The sequence below is a fragment of the Lissotriton vulgaris genome, chromosome 7 (assembly GCF_964263255.1).
Source record: "Lissotriton vulgaris chromosome 7, aLisVul1.2, whole genome shotgun sequence".
NCBI classification, from domain to species: domain Eukaryota; kingdom Metazoa; phylum Chordata; class Amphibia; order Caudata; family Salamandridae; genus Lissotriton; species Lissotriton vulgaris.
The window spans coordinates 219942029-219957781 of NC_141695.1; the positions used below are offsets into that span (position 1 = coordinate 219942029).

The following is a 15753-nucleotide window of genomic DNA, read 5'->3' on the forward strand; positions in this document are numbered from 1 at the left end:
GGTGGAGGAGCAGCATGAGCTGTGAGGATAAAGCACAAGTGAGGAGAAAGCATCAGTGGAGGAGCAGCGTGAGCTGTGAGGATAAAGCACAAGTGAGGAGAAAGCATCAGTGGAGGAGCAGTGTGAGTGAGCGAGCATGAGTGTATGTGAGGTGAAATCATTAGTTAGGGGAAAGCATCAGTGAAGGCATGAGTGAGGTGCAAGGAGAAAGCATTAGTGAGGGAGTAGTGTGAGCGAGAGCATGAGTGTCTATGAGGAGAAAACATGAGTGAGAAGAACGCATTGGTGAAGAAAAATGAGTGAGAGTTGCATGAGCACGGTGTGAGGAGAAAACATTAGTCAAGAGAAAGCATCATTGGAGGATCATGAGTGAGGTGTGAGAAGTGAACGAGTGCGGGTGAGTGGGGAAAGATTATGATTGAGGAAGAGTGTTAGGGAGGAGAGAGGATGAGTGAGGAGAGAGCGTGAGTGAGGGAACAGCATGTGTAAGGAGAGGTGATGATTGGTTAAGCACTGCAGAAGAGGGAGAATGAGTGACTAAAAAGCACAAGAAGAGAGTGTGAGTGAAGGAGCAGTGTGAGTGAGCGCATGAGAGGAGAAAGCAAAGTGACGAGGTAAGAGAATGACAAGGGGCCGTGAGACTGAGGAGCAGGAATGAGGCAACAACTCGAACCACGCGAAAGCGGTGCAGTAGTACAGAGATGGGTATGGTTTGGAGCAAATGTGTAGAGAGGACACAGAGAAGAGAGCCTGACGGATAAAAGGGCTGAGAGGCAGAGTGGGTGAGAGGAGGGCATGAATAATGGATGAGTGGAATTGATGGGCACAAATTGGAGGAAGTGGGATGGAGTATGCCTAGTAAATGATTATGTCAGAGGAGTGGAAGGTGGGAGGGGAGGGAAGAATTGTGAAAATGGAAATGAGTGATGGAAAAGAGAGAGCAAGGGAAGGGAGGGATGGCAATGTGAGGGGAAACAAATAAGAGAGCTGGAGATTAGTCAGAGGACAGAGAATATGAGTGGTGGGAGATAATCTGTGAGGAGGGTGGAAGGGTTCTGACAAGGATCATCAGTTGGACGACTGAGAATGTGAGTGATAGAAGGGTCGAGGGATTCAGACGAGGAGAGAGGAAGTAAGCGGGCGAGTGGAAGACATGGGGCAAGTAAAATGTAAGGGAGGTAGGTGGAGGAGAGAAACCAGGGTTGGTGTCATGGAGGAAACAAAGATGGCTGCCACTTACAATGCGTTCGGGGGCTGGGGTGCTGGCCACGAGGCACTCCATGCGTGCTCTGGACCCCACCGCAGCCTGGTGCACGGAGTCCGCACTGACGATAGGAGGACCTGAGGGAGAAGAGTGAAAGGTGAGCACAAGACGACAACAGGTAAGCTATCCCTCACTGCCAGAGTCTGCATAGGCACCGACAGTGGGCACAGCATCTTCAGAGGCCACCCAGTCACCGAGGTGGCACCCAATCAGAGGTGGCCTTATATGATGACATCTGCAGACCGTGACAACGTGAATAACAAGTTGTAACTACAATAAAGCACAGAAAAAGACAGAGCAAGGCAGCAATTGCCATCATTTCAAACCACAAGATGGAAGTCCATCAAGACCTGGCTCTTCTACTGAACAGCAGAGCCACCCTCAACACCCCACCCAGCGCCTTGAGACCCTCCTGAGTGAGTAGTTGCACTTTATAAGATCACAGATTGATTGAAGCCAACAGCAAGTCAAAACAATCCATAGCTACTAGCCACAGAAGGCTACAACTACAAAACACCCACTCACACACAGACATGAACATGCACATACACATACATGTGCTCGCGCACTTTCTCCCCAAACACTTGAGCCTATCTTGGGTGCCACCTCCTTCTGATTCTTGACTTCTGTACACTCTCACTTCCTCTGTGATAGCTCTCTACCTTCCTCCTGCCTGGTCCAGATACAAGGGCCTGTTACCAATGCTCCTCTCAGTCCAGTACGGTTATGTTGAGTTGCCTCTCTATACCACCCAGTTTGTGAACAGTAAGGTATAGCAGCGCCTTTCAGCAGGGGCGGCTCCTCCATGTGGGCGGAGGAGTGTCGCCCCACTGCTTGCTCCCAATGCGAGAAGCAGAAACATAATATGGTATGAATACCATTTTTTGCTTCTGTTTCTCGCACTGCGAGAAAGCAGAAGGGTTTGGTTGGGGATGGGCAGGTGGGCGGGTTTGCTGGAGTCCAGGGGAGGAGTGGCTAGGCCAATGTTGTGGGCGCTGACTGTTTGGTCGGCCCCAATGCCGACCAAACCAGTCATGCACACTCTCCCGTTTTCTCCATGTAGGCTGCATGCAGCCTGCATGGAGCATACGGCCTCCCCGTAGACTCCTTAGCAGTCAGCGTCCCAGCCAATCACAACGCTGCCATTGCAGTGTTGTTATTGGCTTGAGGGAGGAGAGGGGGCTGCATGCTTCTGCTTCCTGTGAGCAGAGAGAGGAGAAGCGTTGCAGGACCGTAGGCAAAGGTAAGGTTTTTTTTTTTTTTTTATTAAACCCGCCTCCCTGCACGCCCCCCTACCCGTGACCCCCCTACCACCACTCACCCACGTGTCAAGCCAGACGCGACTGCCTTTCATTAATATGGGGTTTGACTTTTCAAGCATTTGCATATTGCTTCACTGGCCGAGGGAAGAGTGGTTTGAGGGAAATCTTTTAATTCACAGTACTCTGCCCATATGTTCTCTCTCCGTAAAATCCTGTCTTCTCTCCCCTTCCTTCCTTTTCACCTCACTCCCACAGCCTTTAAGTCTGCATCAATCCCTCTGAAAGAGCATACCATAAAACCTCATCATGCCCTATCACCTACTATAAGTTTACCTAACATACCATAACACCCCATCATGTTCCATTACTGAACATACATTAACAAATATAGCATGTTACAATGCATGCTTTTACCATGGACGACGGCATTCTTACCACGCGTGGCATTGCATTGCAAGTCGTTTCAAGGACTTGTGCTACATGGCGCGCTGGACTTAGGAATAGTATAAATTATTATTACTACTCCAGTTCGCGCTACAGCATGGAGAGTGTTGGATTTAAAATCCAACACATTCCCTGGTGTTGCACACTAACAAACGCAAGTCGTTCAAACGTCTTGCGATGTAAAGGCATGCGTGGTAACAACCGGGTTGTTATGTACCTGCGTGGTATTGCCAGCGTTGTAAACGCTGTCTCCCTAAATTAACCTAACGTACCATAACACCCCATCATGTCCATCACCGACCGTAAATTCACCTAATATACCATAACACCCCATCATGTTCCATCACCGAACATAAATTAACGTAACATGACATTGAGCCACAACAAAAAAGCCATCTCACGTCAAGCCACAAGAACAAACGTACAACAGGAAAACCATTCATAGAGGTGACCTACGTGGCATCAATGACAGCAAGGGACATTCTGAGCAACTTTTATGTGGAAACACATCCATGAAGCCGCCCAATGTGAAATCACGTGTGTTATTGACATAGGGATCTTATGAAGCGCTGCCGGCATCAAGATATATACAATACTACACTTCTGTTGTTTCCAAACACTCCAAGTGCCACTCTCAGCCTGCAGCTGCCCCAAAGTAACAAGATGTCTCCTCACCATTCACCAGCAGGGGCACCTCCTTCTCTGCCACCCCGATCCGGGGCACAATGGCCTTGCAGACATAGGCGCCGGCATCCTCCTGCGTCACGGCTTTCAGCTGCAGTGTGTTCCCGTTGCTCAGGACCTGCAATGCACAGGATATGGACTCTGTGAGACGTCATACAAGGGAACCCATACAACATATGTGCACACATTATAAGGAGCGATATGTTTGCCAGGCTCAGCATGGGCATCGCAGACCCCGCGCACCTGAGACGGTTAATAGTGCAGGTGACTGTGATGTGGTTACAGTGGGCTACAGACCACAACCGAGGTGCATCGCTGGTGGCACGGAGACCCCGTGCAGGTCTGAAGAACTGGGGTGGGTGGTATAGTCAATCGTCTACAGAGTTAGAGGCGCACTTGCATGGGAACCCTTTATATGTAAGTGGGCGATTATTGCTCTTCACCCAAATGCTGTTATTGCACCTTTTTTTAAATAACTGAATCCAAAATATCCCTTATTCTAAAGCACTGAAGTAAATATGTGGAATTTCCCCTCTTTCTCAAGTAAGGGTTCCCGCAAGTGCTGCGGAATTCTGGGATTGTGCACAAACATCAGCTGAGCAGTGGACTTAAGTTACAGGCTATATGGCTAGCATCACGTGGCTTACGCTTGCCACCCATCATGGTCAACTTACCACGTTGGAGCCTTTCTTGGTCCAGGCCAGAGTCAGTGGTGGGTTTCCAACCCAGTTGCAGGTGAACACAGCATTAGCCCCGATGTCGACTGTCAGGGGTCTGGGATCTGCGATCAGGCGAGGACCAACTAAAAGAAACATAGGAGGCAGGAATATGCATAAGTAAACCTTAAGAGGAACAACGCAGAGTGAATGAAAAGCCTGGGAAGGGGAAAAGACAATCTGCGTCTAGAAAGGCTTGAAGAGAGGAGGCCTCCTTACAATGGATTACCCTAGGCGTAAAGTAATGCTATGTCGTTAAAGAACACTTCCACCAAAGTTCTGTTTTTTAACATACCTACACTTTGCATGCTGGTGCATTCAGGACCATGTTAATGGAAACACTAAACCAAAAGTCACAGCATTCAAAGTGATGCTGGTTAAAAAGCAAAGACTAACTGAAGGTGACACAACACGCAAGCCACTGCAAGGGAGCCAAATGCAAAGCCCACTGTAAGAAAGGAAAGGACGGGGCTATCCTGGAATTGGGTATTAGCACCCCCTGCACCATCCATCCATCTATCTATCTATCTATCTATCTATCTATCTATCTATCTATCTATCTATCTATCTATCTATCTATCTATCTATCTATCTATCTATCTATCTATCTATCTATCTATCTATCTATCTATCTATCTATCTATCTATCTATCTATCTATCTATCTATCTGTCTATCTGTCTGTCTTTTTACAGCCACTGTATATATCTGTAGACATCTTGCATTGGGAGTCTGCCGTTCACTACACTAACAGTTCACACCATCACCAGGGCACAACAGATTCCAGGACACTACATCTGTAAAAAGATGGATGTGTTTCTCTGGTGTACCTTGATTATTTATTAGATATTTACACTTTGTTTTAAATGTGCATTGTTGACCCTCCCTCTCTCATTGCGAGATGATAACACATTATCTGAATTACTGAAAATGTTCTTTTCTAGGGGGGGTTCTTGCTATGGTCAATGAAAGCCCCCGCTATAACATGGGCAGAGTGGGAATGGCATCACCCAAAAGCTGCTATCAGTGTCTTCCTATGCGAAGTATGGGGACTATAAAGCTAAAGAGAGAAGCATGCGGTGGACACGTGTTTCAGTGCACTGTCCGCTAAAGACTACAGAAGGCAGGCAGACCACGAAGCAGGCAGCAAGCTCCAGCGCCCTGGGCACTCACAGGTGATTTGCTGCCCTCTATAAATCCGTGATTGAGTGATTGGCCATCAGCAAGTGTTGGGGGAGGTAGCTGAGAAGTGGACTGTTACTGCATTGTGATGTAGTGTTCTTTAATGAGGTGCATCTTTAACTCTTTCCTGAATCGGAACAGCGTCAGCGCTCGTGTTAGGAGCAGCAGACTACAGGCATGCAGGCTCATGCAGGGTGTGTGGATGGAGAGCGGTGCCGTGGTACTCACAGTGCACGTCCACCAGGGTGCTGACGTTTGTGCTGCCCACGGCGTTGGACACCTCGCATGAGATGGGCTCCGTGAAGAAGGTGTGATCGACTATCACTTCGTAGCTGTCTCCATTCGCTTCAGAGATGGGTACACCTCCCTTCGCCCATCTGTGGTCGAAAGACAAAAGAAGGGAAAGAGGTGAGGGATTATTGAATGACAATGTCCAAGTATAAATAATGCGGCAATATGCTTGAAGTCACAAACTGCATACCATTTAGAATTGGTACCTGAGCTCCTGAATTACTATAACCTGAAAACAAAACTATAAAAAAGGATAAAGAATGTAAAGAGAAGCGTATTGACAAAGTAAAGGATCGGCCCAACAGCCATTGCACTGCAGTGCTCTTATCTGTAGGCAGATGTGCACATGTGATCAGAGAAGATGCAGTCACTCACAGTGCAAGAGAGACAATGGCTGAAGAGGGCTGACCCACTGCCCCATGCAGGATGTTGTGGTTACAGAAGCAAAATTAGAGTGACAATGGGACAAAGGCGCCAATGGATGAAGAGAAGGACCCGAATCCCCTTTAGGTATGTATATAGGAATGTATCTTTTATTGTTTAATAAATGGGCCAGCAAAAAAAATCTGGCTCATGGCCAGACCTAAAAAAGATAAAATGGACTAATATTCCTTTGACGACAATGTCACATAAGCAGTAATTATCCAGAATGGCCATAATCTGGGGATAAACAACAACGTAGATGAGGTGTGAGCTTGAAGGCAAGAAACACGATTTAGAAACTCATAACCCCTTTTCCCTCACACTCTCTGCATATTTCCTACCTGTATCCCGTCACTTCCGGGTTCGATGTCGCCGTGCAGAGAAAGGAAACCTTCGCCCCTTCTAGAACCGTCTGCGGAGACGCTGACAGGGTAACGGTGGGAGGGTCTGGAAGAGGAAACTCGGTGTCAGCTCTTTCCTGAAATCTCAGATGGTCCTAGAAATCTCCCAGACTCCCCCTCTGGACCTTAAAACCACAACAAGGAGGACTGCAAAACCTGTTCCTCGCCCCAAATCCAAATAACAGCATAAAAGTGAGGGGTGGAAAAACTTGAATCAATGTTACCCACTAAAAATTGCTACTGGGACCTAGCATTCTATTCCTTCGTATTTACGCCTGTTTAGCACCACCTCACTGAAATATCTATCCTAAAAATGTGGCCCTGCCTTTTTTGAACAAGCTGGTGAATGTCTGCTCGGTGGGTCTTAGCAATGAAGAACATCTTAGGCCCCTTTAGCAACATTTAAATGAGATCTACATGTGGGCAGACCTGAGCAATTAGTGCGCATTAAAGAGAAATACGAAAAATAGATTGAATAGAAGTGCTTGAGTATGCCTCAAACTTTGAAGACTCATCTGGGTGGCTCTCGTTCTATTGTTATTTGCTTTCCTGTGCAAGATAGGAACCCACCATATGTAAATGACTTTAGGCAAGGCCAAAGAGAAACAGTGTAGCCCAAACTGGTGCGTCACTTCCTGCTCTTACAGGAACAACACATTTCAGCATGTAGCCCAAGTCCCTGTGGAGAAGCAGCCATGGCTACCAGGCTCTTGATGACTGCGCCACACACTCATTGGTCCACCTGCCACCGCTGCAATGCCCCCTCTCTCACTGGTTGAGGAGACCAAATGGCTTCATGTTGCAAAGATATCACATTTCGAGTCCTGGCCTTCATATTATAAACAAGGGCATTCTGGGACCGGTAGTCTTTGTGCACGATGATCTGACATGGACTGCAAGCCTCATAATGAAAGGTTTATAAAACAGAGGAACTGTGATGTCCTAGCAACTTAGAACCACGAGGTCACTCTTTCACAGGGAGTCCACTGCAGATGCCAGCTATAAAAGAGCATTTAAGACATCTGTTTCTAAAATCTCAAGCCTCTTCTTTGAGACACTCCAAGGCTGTGGCCTGGTAGTTGACCGAGTACTCACATTGCACGTTCAGGGTTGCAGAGACCCGCTTGCCGACCGGATTGGCCGGGTTGGAGACATGGCAGGAGTAGGTGCGGCCCATGTCCCGGTGGGTCGGGGTGATGAGCAGCATGCTGACCGAACTCTCCCGCCGACCGTCGTCCATCAGAGACTGGGGGGCAAGAAGAGCAGGGTTAGTAGGGAATGGTCCCCGTCATGGTGGAGAGAAGTGTACGTGAGACTAGGGTAAGTCCGATAGAAGATGGTGTCACTCAGTGGAAAGAGACAGACAGACAGACAGAGACAGGGAGAGACTGGTGTGTATTGGCTGAGCTGCCACACACCCTCTCCTCCGCACACAGCCTCTCCACCCACCTGTGGAGGGCAGTTCGAGACTTACCTTGGAGTACATAGCGTTGTCCTGCAGCTCGCCGTCCCGGTACCAGGTAATCTCAGCCGCAGGTTTGGCGCCCAGAGCCCGACATGTCAAGTTGTAGGGCATGTTAGCCTTCAGCTTCAGAATGGGGCCTTCCTCGATCTCAGGGTCCTCTGGGGGAACTAAAAACGTGGGAGACAGTCAGGCATGTATTACACCCTACTCTTGGCATGACACATATGATAGGGCCCACCCACCACATTCGGAGAACATTTAAGGTCGATAGGTCTGAGCAGTGTAAACTTTCTCCAGCAGTGACTGCTCAGAGGGGGAGCCCTCCAGAAGTAAGAGTTTCCACCAGCGCCATAGGATTCTACACCCATCTCAGTGCCATAGCTGCTGCCTATAATGTGGGTGCAGTGCAGGAGTACTCGCAGTGCTGTAGGTGAAGTGAGGGGTTCATCCAGCAGTGCTCACTCAGTGTTATAGACCCCGGAAGCGTAAACATCCCACCAGGCATATCTTCTTCACTGCTCTAATCTACGGTCAAAGCCCTTGTTATTAACATTTTAACAACCCCCTCAGTAAGCCTGTGGTGCCCTGTGTATTCACTGCATAGCCATGTGCCTAGCAAAGCTCTTTCAGAGTTTAAGGACTCTGGTGGCCCCAGCACCCTCCTGGAAAGGCTAAAGTTATCACTCAGTGAGCAAGCCCAGCTCAGCGCTGGATGTGTCTCAGATGCCTGGCACCCTTGTGGTGCAGCCATACAGCCCTATGCCGTGCACTGCACTGATGGAATAGCGTAGAAGTGTTACTCACTGAGCACGGTCAGCTTCGCCCGGTGGGATCTCAGTGCTGCCTGTGTTGCCTGGCACTCGTACACAGCGTCGTCCGCGAGCTCTGCGCCATCAACGCGTAAATTGTGTTCTCCTGAAGATGGGTCACCAACGATGGAATATCGAGACCAACCTAAGGGAGCAAGCAGAACATGTTGATTAGATGGCAGAGGCATAATCCAGGTGCCACTGTGTGCCAGTCTGTACCAGACGTGCTACTTTCCTGTTTCAGATCCACCTCATCGTCTGCTGCAAGTAGTTACATAACCTCCTCATGCCACATATGCCAGCTGCATCACCCCTGTCTGTCAGCTATCATTCTACATTTGCGCCTTCATCCCTTTGTCTGTGGGGCACAGATGGTGTGGGTGTCGTGCTTAGAATGATCATTTCTTCTGCCACATCCCACATCGCCCTCTTTACAGGTCAAACCCTCTATCACACTCTTTGTACCTCCAAATCCTAATAGTTGCTACGTAAAGCCTATGACATTGCCTCTGCCACATTTCCCTTTTTGTTACTTTCCAGTGAACCCATTTTGAACCACTACTTCCTATATTTAGTGGTCAAAAAGAGTTTGTGTATCTCACCTGGCTGGCACACTACTACCCTCTCTCTCTCAGCACCTTCTCAACAACACTTCACTGGTCTGCCTCCTGGGGCTATGAATGCCACAATATGGTGATCCCTTACCTGGCAGGTCTCGTTCTCCGCCCAGTGCCAGGCCATCCTTAGTCCACTGCACCATGCCTCGATACCCGACCACCACGCACGCCAGGGTCGCTGATTGGCCAGCGATGATAACCTGATCCATTGGCTGCTGGGAGAAGTGAGCTGTGTGACCTGGTGGGAAGAAGAGGAAGGTGCGTGTTAGTATATTGCGGACAGACCTTGACGAGCCCATATCTACACTGTTAGTAGGACATCCTTTGTGGAGCTATCCTGCACACAATTCATCCGCCATCCCTCATGGAGCCCCCTGGGCAATACTTCTGACATCCCCTGTGCACTACTTGTCTGACATCCCTTGCGGAGGACTCCTGCCCAACCTTTTTTTTTAAATGTTTTATCTAATGTGATTTTATATAGCGCGAACTTTACCCGAAGGTATCAGAGCGCTTTACATAAGAACCAGTTGCAAAACATAAGGACTTAGGATTACATGTGTTACATAAAAGATACAAACAGAAAAAAATTGCAAATGTACAAGATGTAAAGTCACACAAGGAAGAGATACAAACTAAAAGAAAAATGGAAAATGTACAAATAGTAAAGTCACTCAAGGAAGAGATACAAATGGATATACTCTAAGAGTCACATAGGAATGGTAGAGAGTACAAAGGTCTACTGCTTATACTAGTGATTAGAGTTATCTCTATATACATAAGGAAGGGATACAAATGGATATACTCTAAGAGTCACATATGAATGGTAGAGAGTACAAAGGTCTACTGCATATACTAGTGATTAGAGTTATCTCTATATACATAAGGAAGGGATATGAATGGATATACTCTAAGAGTCACATGGAAATGGTAAAGAGTAGAAAGGTCTACTGCATATACTTGTGATTAGAGTTATCTCTATATACACAAGGAAGGGATACGAATGGATATACTCTAAGAGTCACATAGGAATGGTAGAGAGTAGGAAGGTCTACTGCATATACTAGTGATTAGAGTTATCTCTATATACATAAGGAAGGGATACAAATGGATATACTCTAAGAGTCACATATGAATGGTAGAGAGTACAAAGGTCTACTGCATATACTAGTGATTAGAGTTATCTCTATATACATAAGGAAGGGATATGAATGGATATACTCTAAGAGTCACATGGAAATGGTAAAGAGTAGAAAGGTCTACTGCATATACTCGTGATTAGAGTTATCTCTATATACATAAGGAAGGGATATGAATGGATATACTCTAAGAGTCACATAGGAATGGTAGAGAGTACAAAGGTCTACTGCATATACTAGTGATTAGAGTTATCTCTATATACATAAGGAAGGGATACAAATGGATATACTCTAAGAGTCACATATGAATGGTAGAGAGTACAAAGGTCTACTGCATATACTAGTGATTAGAGTTATCTCTATATACATAAGGAAGGGATATGAATGGATATACTCTAAGAGTCACATGGAAATGGTAAAGAGTAGAAAGGTCTACTGCATATACTCGTGATTAGAGTTATCTCTATATACATAAGGAAGGGATACGAATGGATATACTCTAAGAGTCACATAGGAATGGTAGAGAGTACAAAGGTCTACTGCATATAGTAGTGATTAGAGTTATCTCTATATACATAAGGAAGGGATACAAATGGATATACTCTAAGAGTCACATATGAATGGTAGAGAGTACAAAGGTCTACTGCATATACTAGTGATTAGAGTTATCTCTATATACATAAGGAAGGGATATGAATGGATATACTCTAAGAGTCACATGGAAATGGTAAAGAGTAGAAAGGTCTACTGCATATACTCGTGATTAGAGTTATCTCTATATACATAAGGAAGGGATACGAATGGATATACTCTAAGAGTCACATAGGAATGGTAGAGAGTACAAAGGTCTACTGCATATCGTAGTGATTAGAGTTATCTCTATATACATAAGGAAGGGATACAAATGGATATACTCTAAGAGTCACATGGGAATGGTAGAGAGTACAAAGGTCTACTGCATATACTAGTGATTAGAGTTATCTCTATATACATAAGGAAGGGATATGAATGGATATACTCTAAGAGTCACATGGGAATGGTAGAGAGTAGAGAGGTCTACTGCATATACTCGTGATTAGAGTTATCTCTATATACACAAGGAAGGGATACGAATGGATATACTCTAAGAGTCACATAGGAATGGTAGAGAGTAGAAAGGTCTACTGCATATACTAGTGATTAGAGTTATCTCTATATACATAGGGAAGGGATACAAATGTATATATACTCTAGGAGTCACATAGGAATGGTAGAGAGTACAAAGGTCTACTGCATATACTAGTGATTAGAGTTATCTCTATATACATATAAACACATAGTAGATTTTCTCAGGTCAGGACATCCCCTGTGGAGCCCTCCTGCGCACCATTCATCTGACATCCCTTCTGAATTTCACCTGCGCACAATTTACCTAAAATCCCTAGTGAATCTCTCCTTTGACAGTTCAACAGGTCATGGCTGCACTACCAGTATGGGTCTAGGCTACACTACCAATCCTGGCACAAGACCCACTTCCTGTTGGGTACACTGGGCTAACAACTCCAGTAGAGCATGCAATCAAGCAGCACCAGGGTAAGATGCACACTGCTCACCAGTGTAGGCTGCAGTACCTGACCTAATGTAGACTTCGTACTACCCGCAGTGTAGGCCACGCTTCCCGTTCCATTACAACACCCCAAGGTTTGGCACAAAAGCGACAATTCCCTGGTGGATGCAGATCCTATGGAAGCACCAGATGACAGCACAGATAGTCCATAAAATGTAAACTTGCAACAGAGCTTTCTTGGGGACTGCCTCGAGAATGTGTCACTCCCTGCCGCCTGAAATCAGACTGATCCCCTCAACTGCATCTTTCAAAAAAGAAGTTAAAATATTACTTATGAACACATTTTTGCTCTTGGTCATACAACTTGACTCAAGATCTACACCCATGATTATTACTAGATTGTTGGACCATGTCTATTGTCCTGGGATGTACCTTCCTCAGTTTGTGAACTTACACAGTCTGTACCGCTCTTGATTAGGTTGTTGTTTGCTTTCTTGTACTCTTGTTTTATGAGCATTTGTAAAGTGCTCTGATAGCCTCACAGGCCATGCTAGTGCTATATAAAACTTTATAAACAAATACATTGTAGGCCACACCCTCCAGGCCCTGTTTAGGCTTTACTGTCAGTCCCAGCAGAGCCAGCCATTGCTAAGATAGCACCCAGGGCGGAGGAAAATGTGGTGCCTGTGCTGATGGTAGTGAATGGAATGAGGCAGCAGGGAGTCCATTTTGTGTTGACTGGTCAGACTGGGTGACAGGGCCTGGCCCCTGAACACAAACATCACCGGACCTTCCCCAAGTCACCTAAATCACCACTAGCTTACTGCAGAGGAGGGTTTTGCTGATGTGGGTCAGTAGATTAAGCGAGGAGGGCATGGGCGGAGGTTAGAGAGATGTTAAAAACATTGCATGCCATAGGATAATGAAAGACTGAAACCACTTTATACTGGCAAATTAGACAGACACGAACAGACGGGGACAAGACTGGAGCAAGATGAGAAGGGCTTGTTGCCGGCATAACTTCAATGCACACAGGTCCACGCGCCCGCATAATATTGGCACCCTGGACCAGGGCCCAGCTCGTCCATGATAAAGGGGGGCCAGGAGTCACAGTGTAGAATGCATACATCTCACCACTGTAGTCTGCACAACCAGTCCCAGTTCAGGCCGCACCACCGGTCCCAGTGCAGGCCGCTCCACCAGTCCCAATGGAGGCCACACCACCGGTCCCAGTGCAGGCCGCCCCACCGGTCCCAGTGCAGGCCGCCCCACCAGCCCCAGTGCAGGCCGCATCACCGGTTCCAGTGCAGGCCGCACCACCAATCCCAGTGCAGGCCGCACCACCAGTCCCAGTGCAAGCCGCCCCACTAGTCCCAATGGAGGCCGCCCCACCAGTCCCAATGGAGGCCACACCACCGGTCCCAGTGCAGGCCCCATCACCGGTTCCAGTGCAGGCCGCCCACCAGTCCCAGTGCAGGCCGCCCACCAGTCCCAGTGCAGGCCGCCCACCAGTCCCAGTGCAGGCCGCACCACCAATCCCAGTGCAGGCCGCACCACCAGTCCCAGTGCAAGCCCCACCACCAGTCCCAATGGAGGCCCCCCCCACCAGTCCCAATGCAGGCCGCACCACCGATCCCAGTGCAGGCCGCATCACCGGTTCCAGTGCAGGCCACGCCACCAGTCCCAATGGAGGCCACATTGCCGGTCCCAGTGCAGGCCGCCCCACCAGCCCCAGTGCAGGCCGCACCACCGGTCCCAGTGCAGGCCGCATCACCGGTTCCAGTGCAGGCCGCCCACCAGTCCCAGTGCAGGCCGCCCCACTAGTCCCAGTGCAGGCCGCACCACCAATCCCAGTGCAGGCCGCCCCACCAGTCCCAATGGAGGCCGCACAACCAGTCCCAATGGAGGCCGCACCACCAGTCCCGGTGCAAGCCCCACCACCAGTCCCAATGGAGGCCGCACAACCAGTCCCAGTGCAGGCCGCACCACCACAGTCCTAATGTAGAAGACGTGTGGTACACTGGGGCTCACGGTTCGATCCCCGGTGGCTCTGGGCAATAGCTCGCTTAATCTTACCGAGGGCCCCCGGCACCTTGACACCTTTGCGGGTAATTGTTCGTGCTTTATAAAATACCGGTATTTCATTTCATTTGACAGCAGGCCGTACCACCGTTAGTTGTAGCTTCTCCTGCCGGGCCGGATGCAGGTCTCTCTACCGGCCGGAGTCGGCATCGGTTGCCCGCTGGTGCAGGCCGCCGTCCCCCCCACGCCACCCACTGCCAAGGCCACTCCAGCGGGCGGTGAGAAAAGCTGTCAGTGGTGAGAGGTGGAACATACGGTTGTGGCAGGGCTGGGGGGGCGCGGCCCGCGGAGACGGAGCGGGCTCTTTTCATTCCACAGAATCCCAAATAAATCGTTTTCTAATTGCGATTGAATGCGGCGGCCCCTCCCCTGGGGACGGGAGACAAGGGGGTCCGCCATGAATGGGCGCTTTATGGAGTTGCCGCCTCTTCAGTGCGGGCTTTGTGCTCGCCCAATTATCCGGCACGACAGAGGGGGTGACCCCCAAAGGCCGTGAGCAGGCTGCTGATGGCATGGGGCACAATGAGGCCGGCAAACAAAGCGGGGAGGGGGTTTCAAAGGAGAGATCCGGGGGGAAGACAAACTCTGGGCAATAAAAGAAGCAGCGGGGCTGTGGAAGTAGAACAAGGGAGGGAAAAGTGGAGAGGTGGTGTAAACACAAACGGAGAAAACAAGGTAGAGGCAAAAAAAAAAAAAAAAGAAACAACTGTGAGGAAGAACAAAGAGATAACGAAAGGGGAGAAAGGAAAGATGGCGAAGAAAGGGGTTTAGACAGAGAAATAACAGAGTGGACAAATAAAAGAGGGAACTAGAGAGTTTGGGAAAGAAATCGAGAAAGTGTGACAAGAGAGGGGGAAAAAAAGGGAGGAGACAGAGTGACTTAGAGAGAAGTTAGCTCAAGGCCTCGGCTCTGTATACGACAGAGCCTGCTCTTATGGGCAACGCGACAACAGCGCCTCGGCTCTGTACACGACAGAGCCTGCTCTTATGGGCAACGCGACAGCAGCGCCTCGGCTCTGTACACGACATGGCCTGCTCTGATAGGCAACGCGACAGCAGCGCCTCGGCTCTGTGCACGACAGATCCTGCTCTTATGGGCAACGCGACAACAGCGCCTCGGCTCTGTACACGACAGAGCCTGCTCTTATGGGCAACGCGACAGCAGCGCCTCGGCTCTGTACACGACAGATCCTGCTCTTATGGGCAACGCGACAACAGCGCCTCGGCTCTGTACACGACAGATCCTGCTCTTATGGGCAACGCGACAGCAGCGCCTCGGCTCTGTACACGACATGGCCTGCTCTGATAGGCAACGCGACAGCAGCGCCTCGGCTCTGTGCACGACAGATCCTGCTCTTATGGGCAACGCGACAGCAGCGCCTCGGCTCTGTACACGACATGGCCTGCTCTGATAGGCAACGCGACAGCA

At 48.7% G+C, this 15753-nt stretch overlaps 1 protein-coding gene across 1 annotated transcript in view; it reads right to left on the reverse strand.

The window, feature by feature from the left end:
* KIRREL2 (kirre like nephrin family adhesion molecule 2) overlaps nt 1-15753 on the reverse strand; it is a 52497-nt gene that overhangs the window by 11560 nt on the left and 25184 nt on the right. Inside the window, exons 2-10 of the mRNA XM_086929993.1 lie at nt 9646-9795; nt 8936-9085; nt 8141-8298; nt 7762-7912; nt 6607-6712; nt 5780-5928; nt 4329-4456; nt 3646-3772; nt 1241-1341 (exon numbers count right to left, since the gene is read on the reverse strand). Coding sequence (XP_086786119.1) covers nt 1241-1341; nt 3646-3772; nt 4329-4456; nt 5780-5928; nt 6607-6712; nt 7762-7912; nt 8141-8298; nt 8936-9085; nt 9646-9795 — 1220 coding nt within the window. The remainder of the gene's footprint in view (nt 1-1240; nt 1342-3645; nt 3773-4328; nt 4457-5779; nt 5929-6606; nt 6713-7761; nt 7913-8140; nt 8299-8935; nt 9086-9645; nt 9796-15753) is intronic.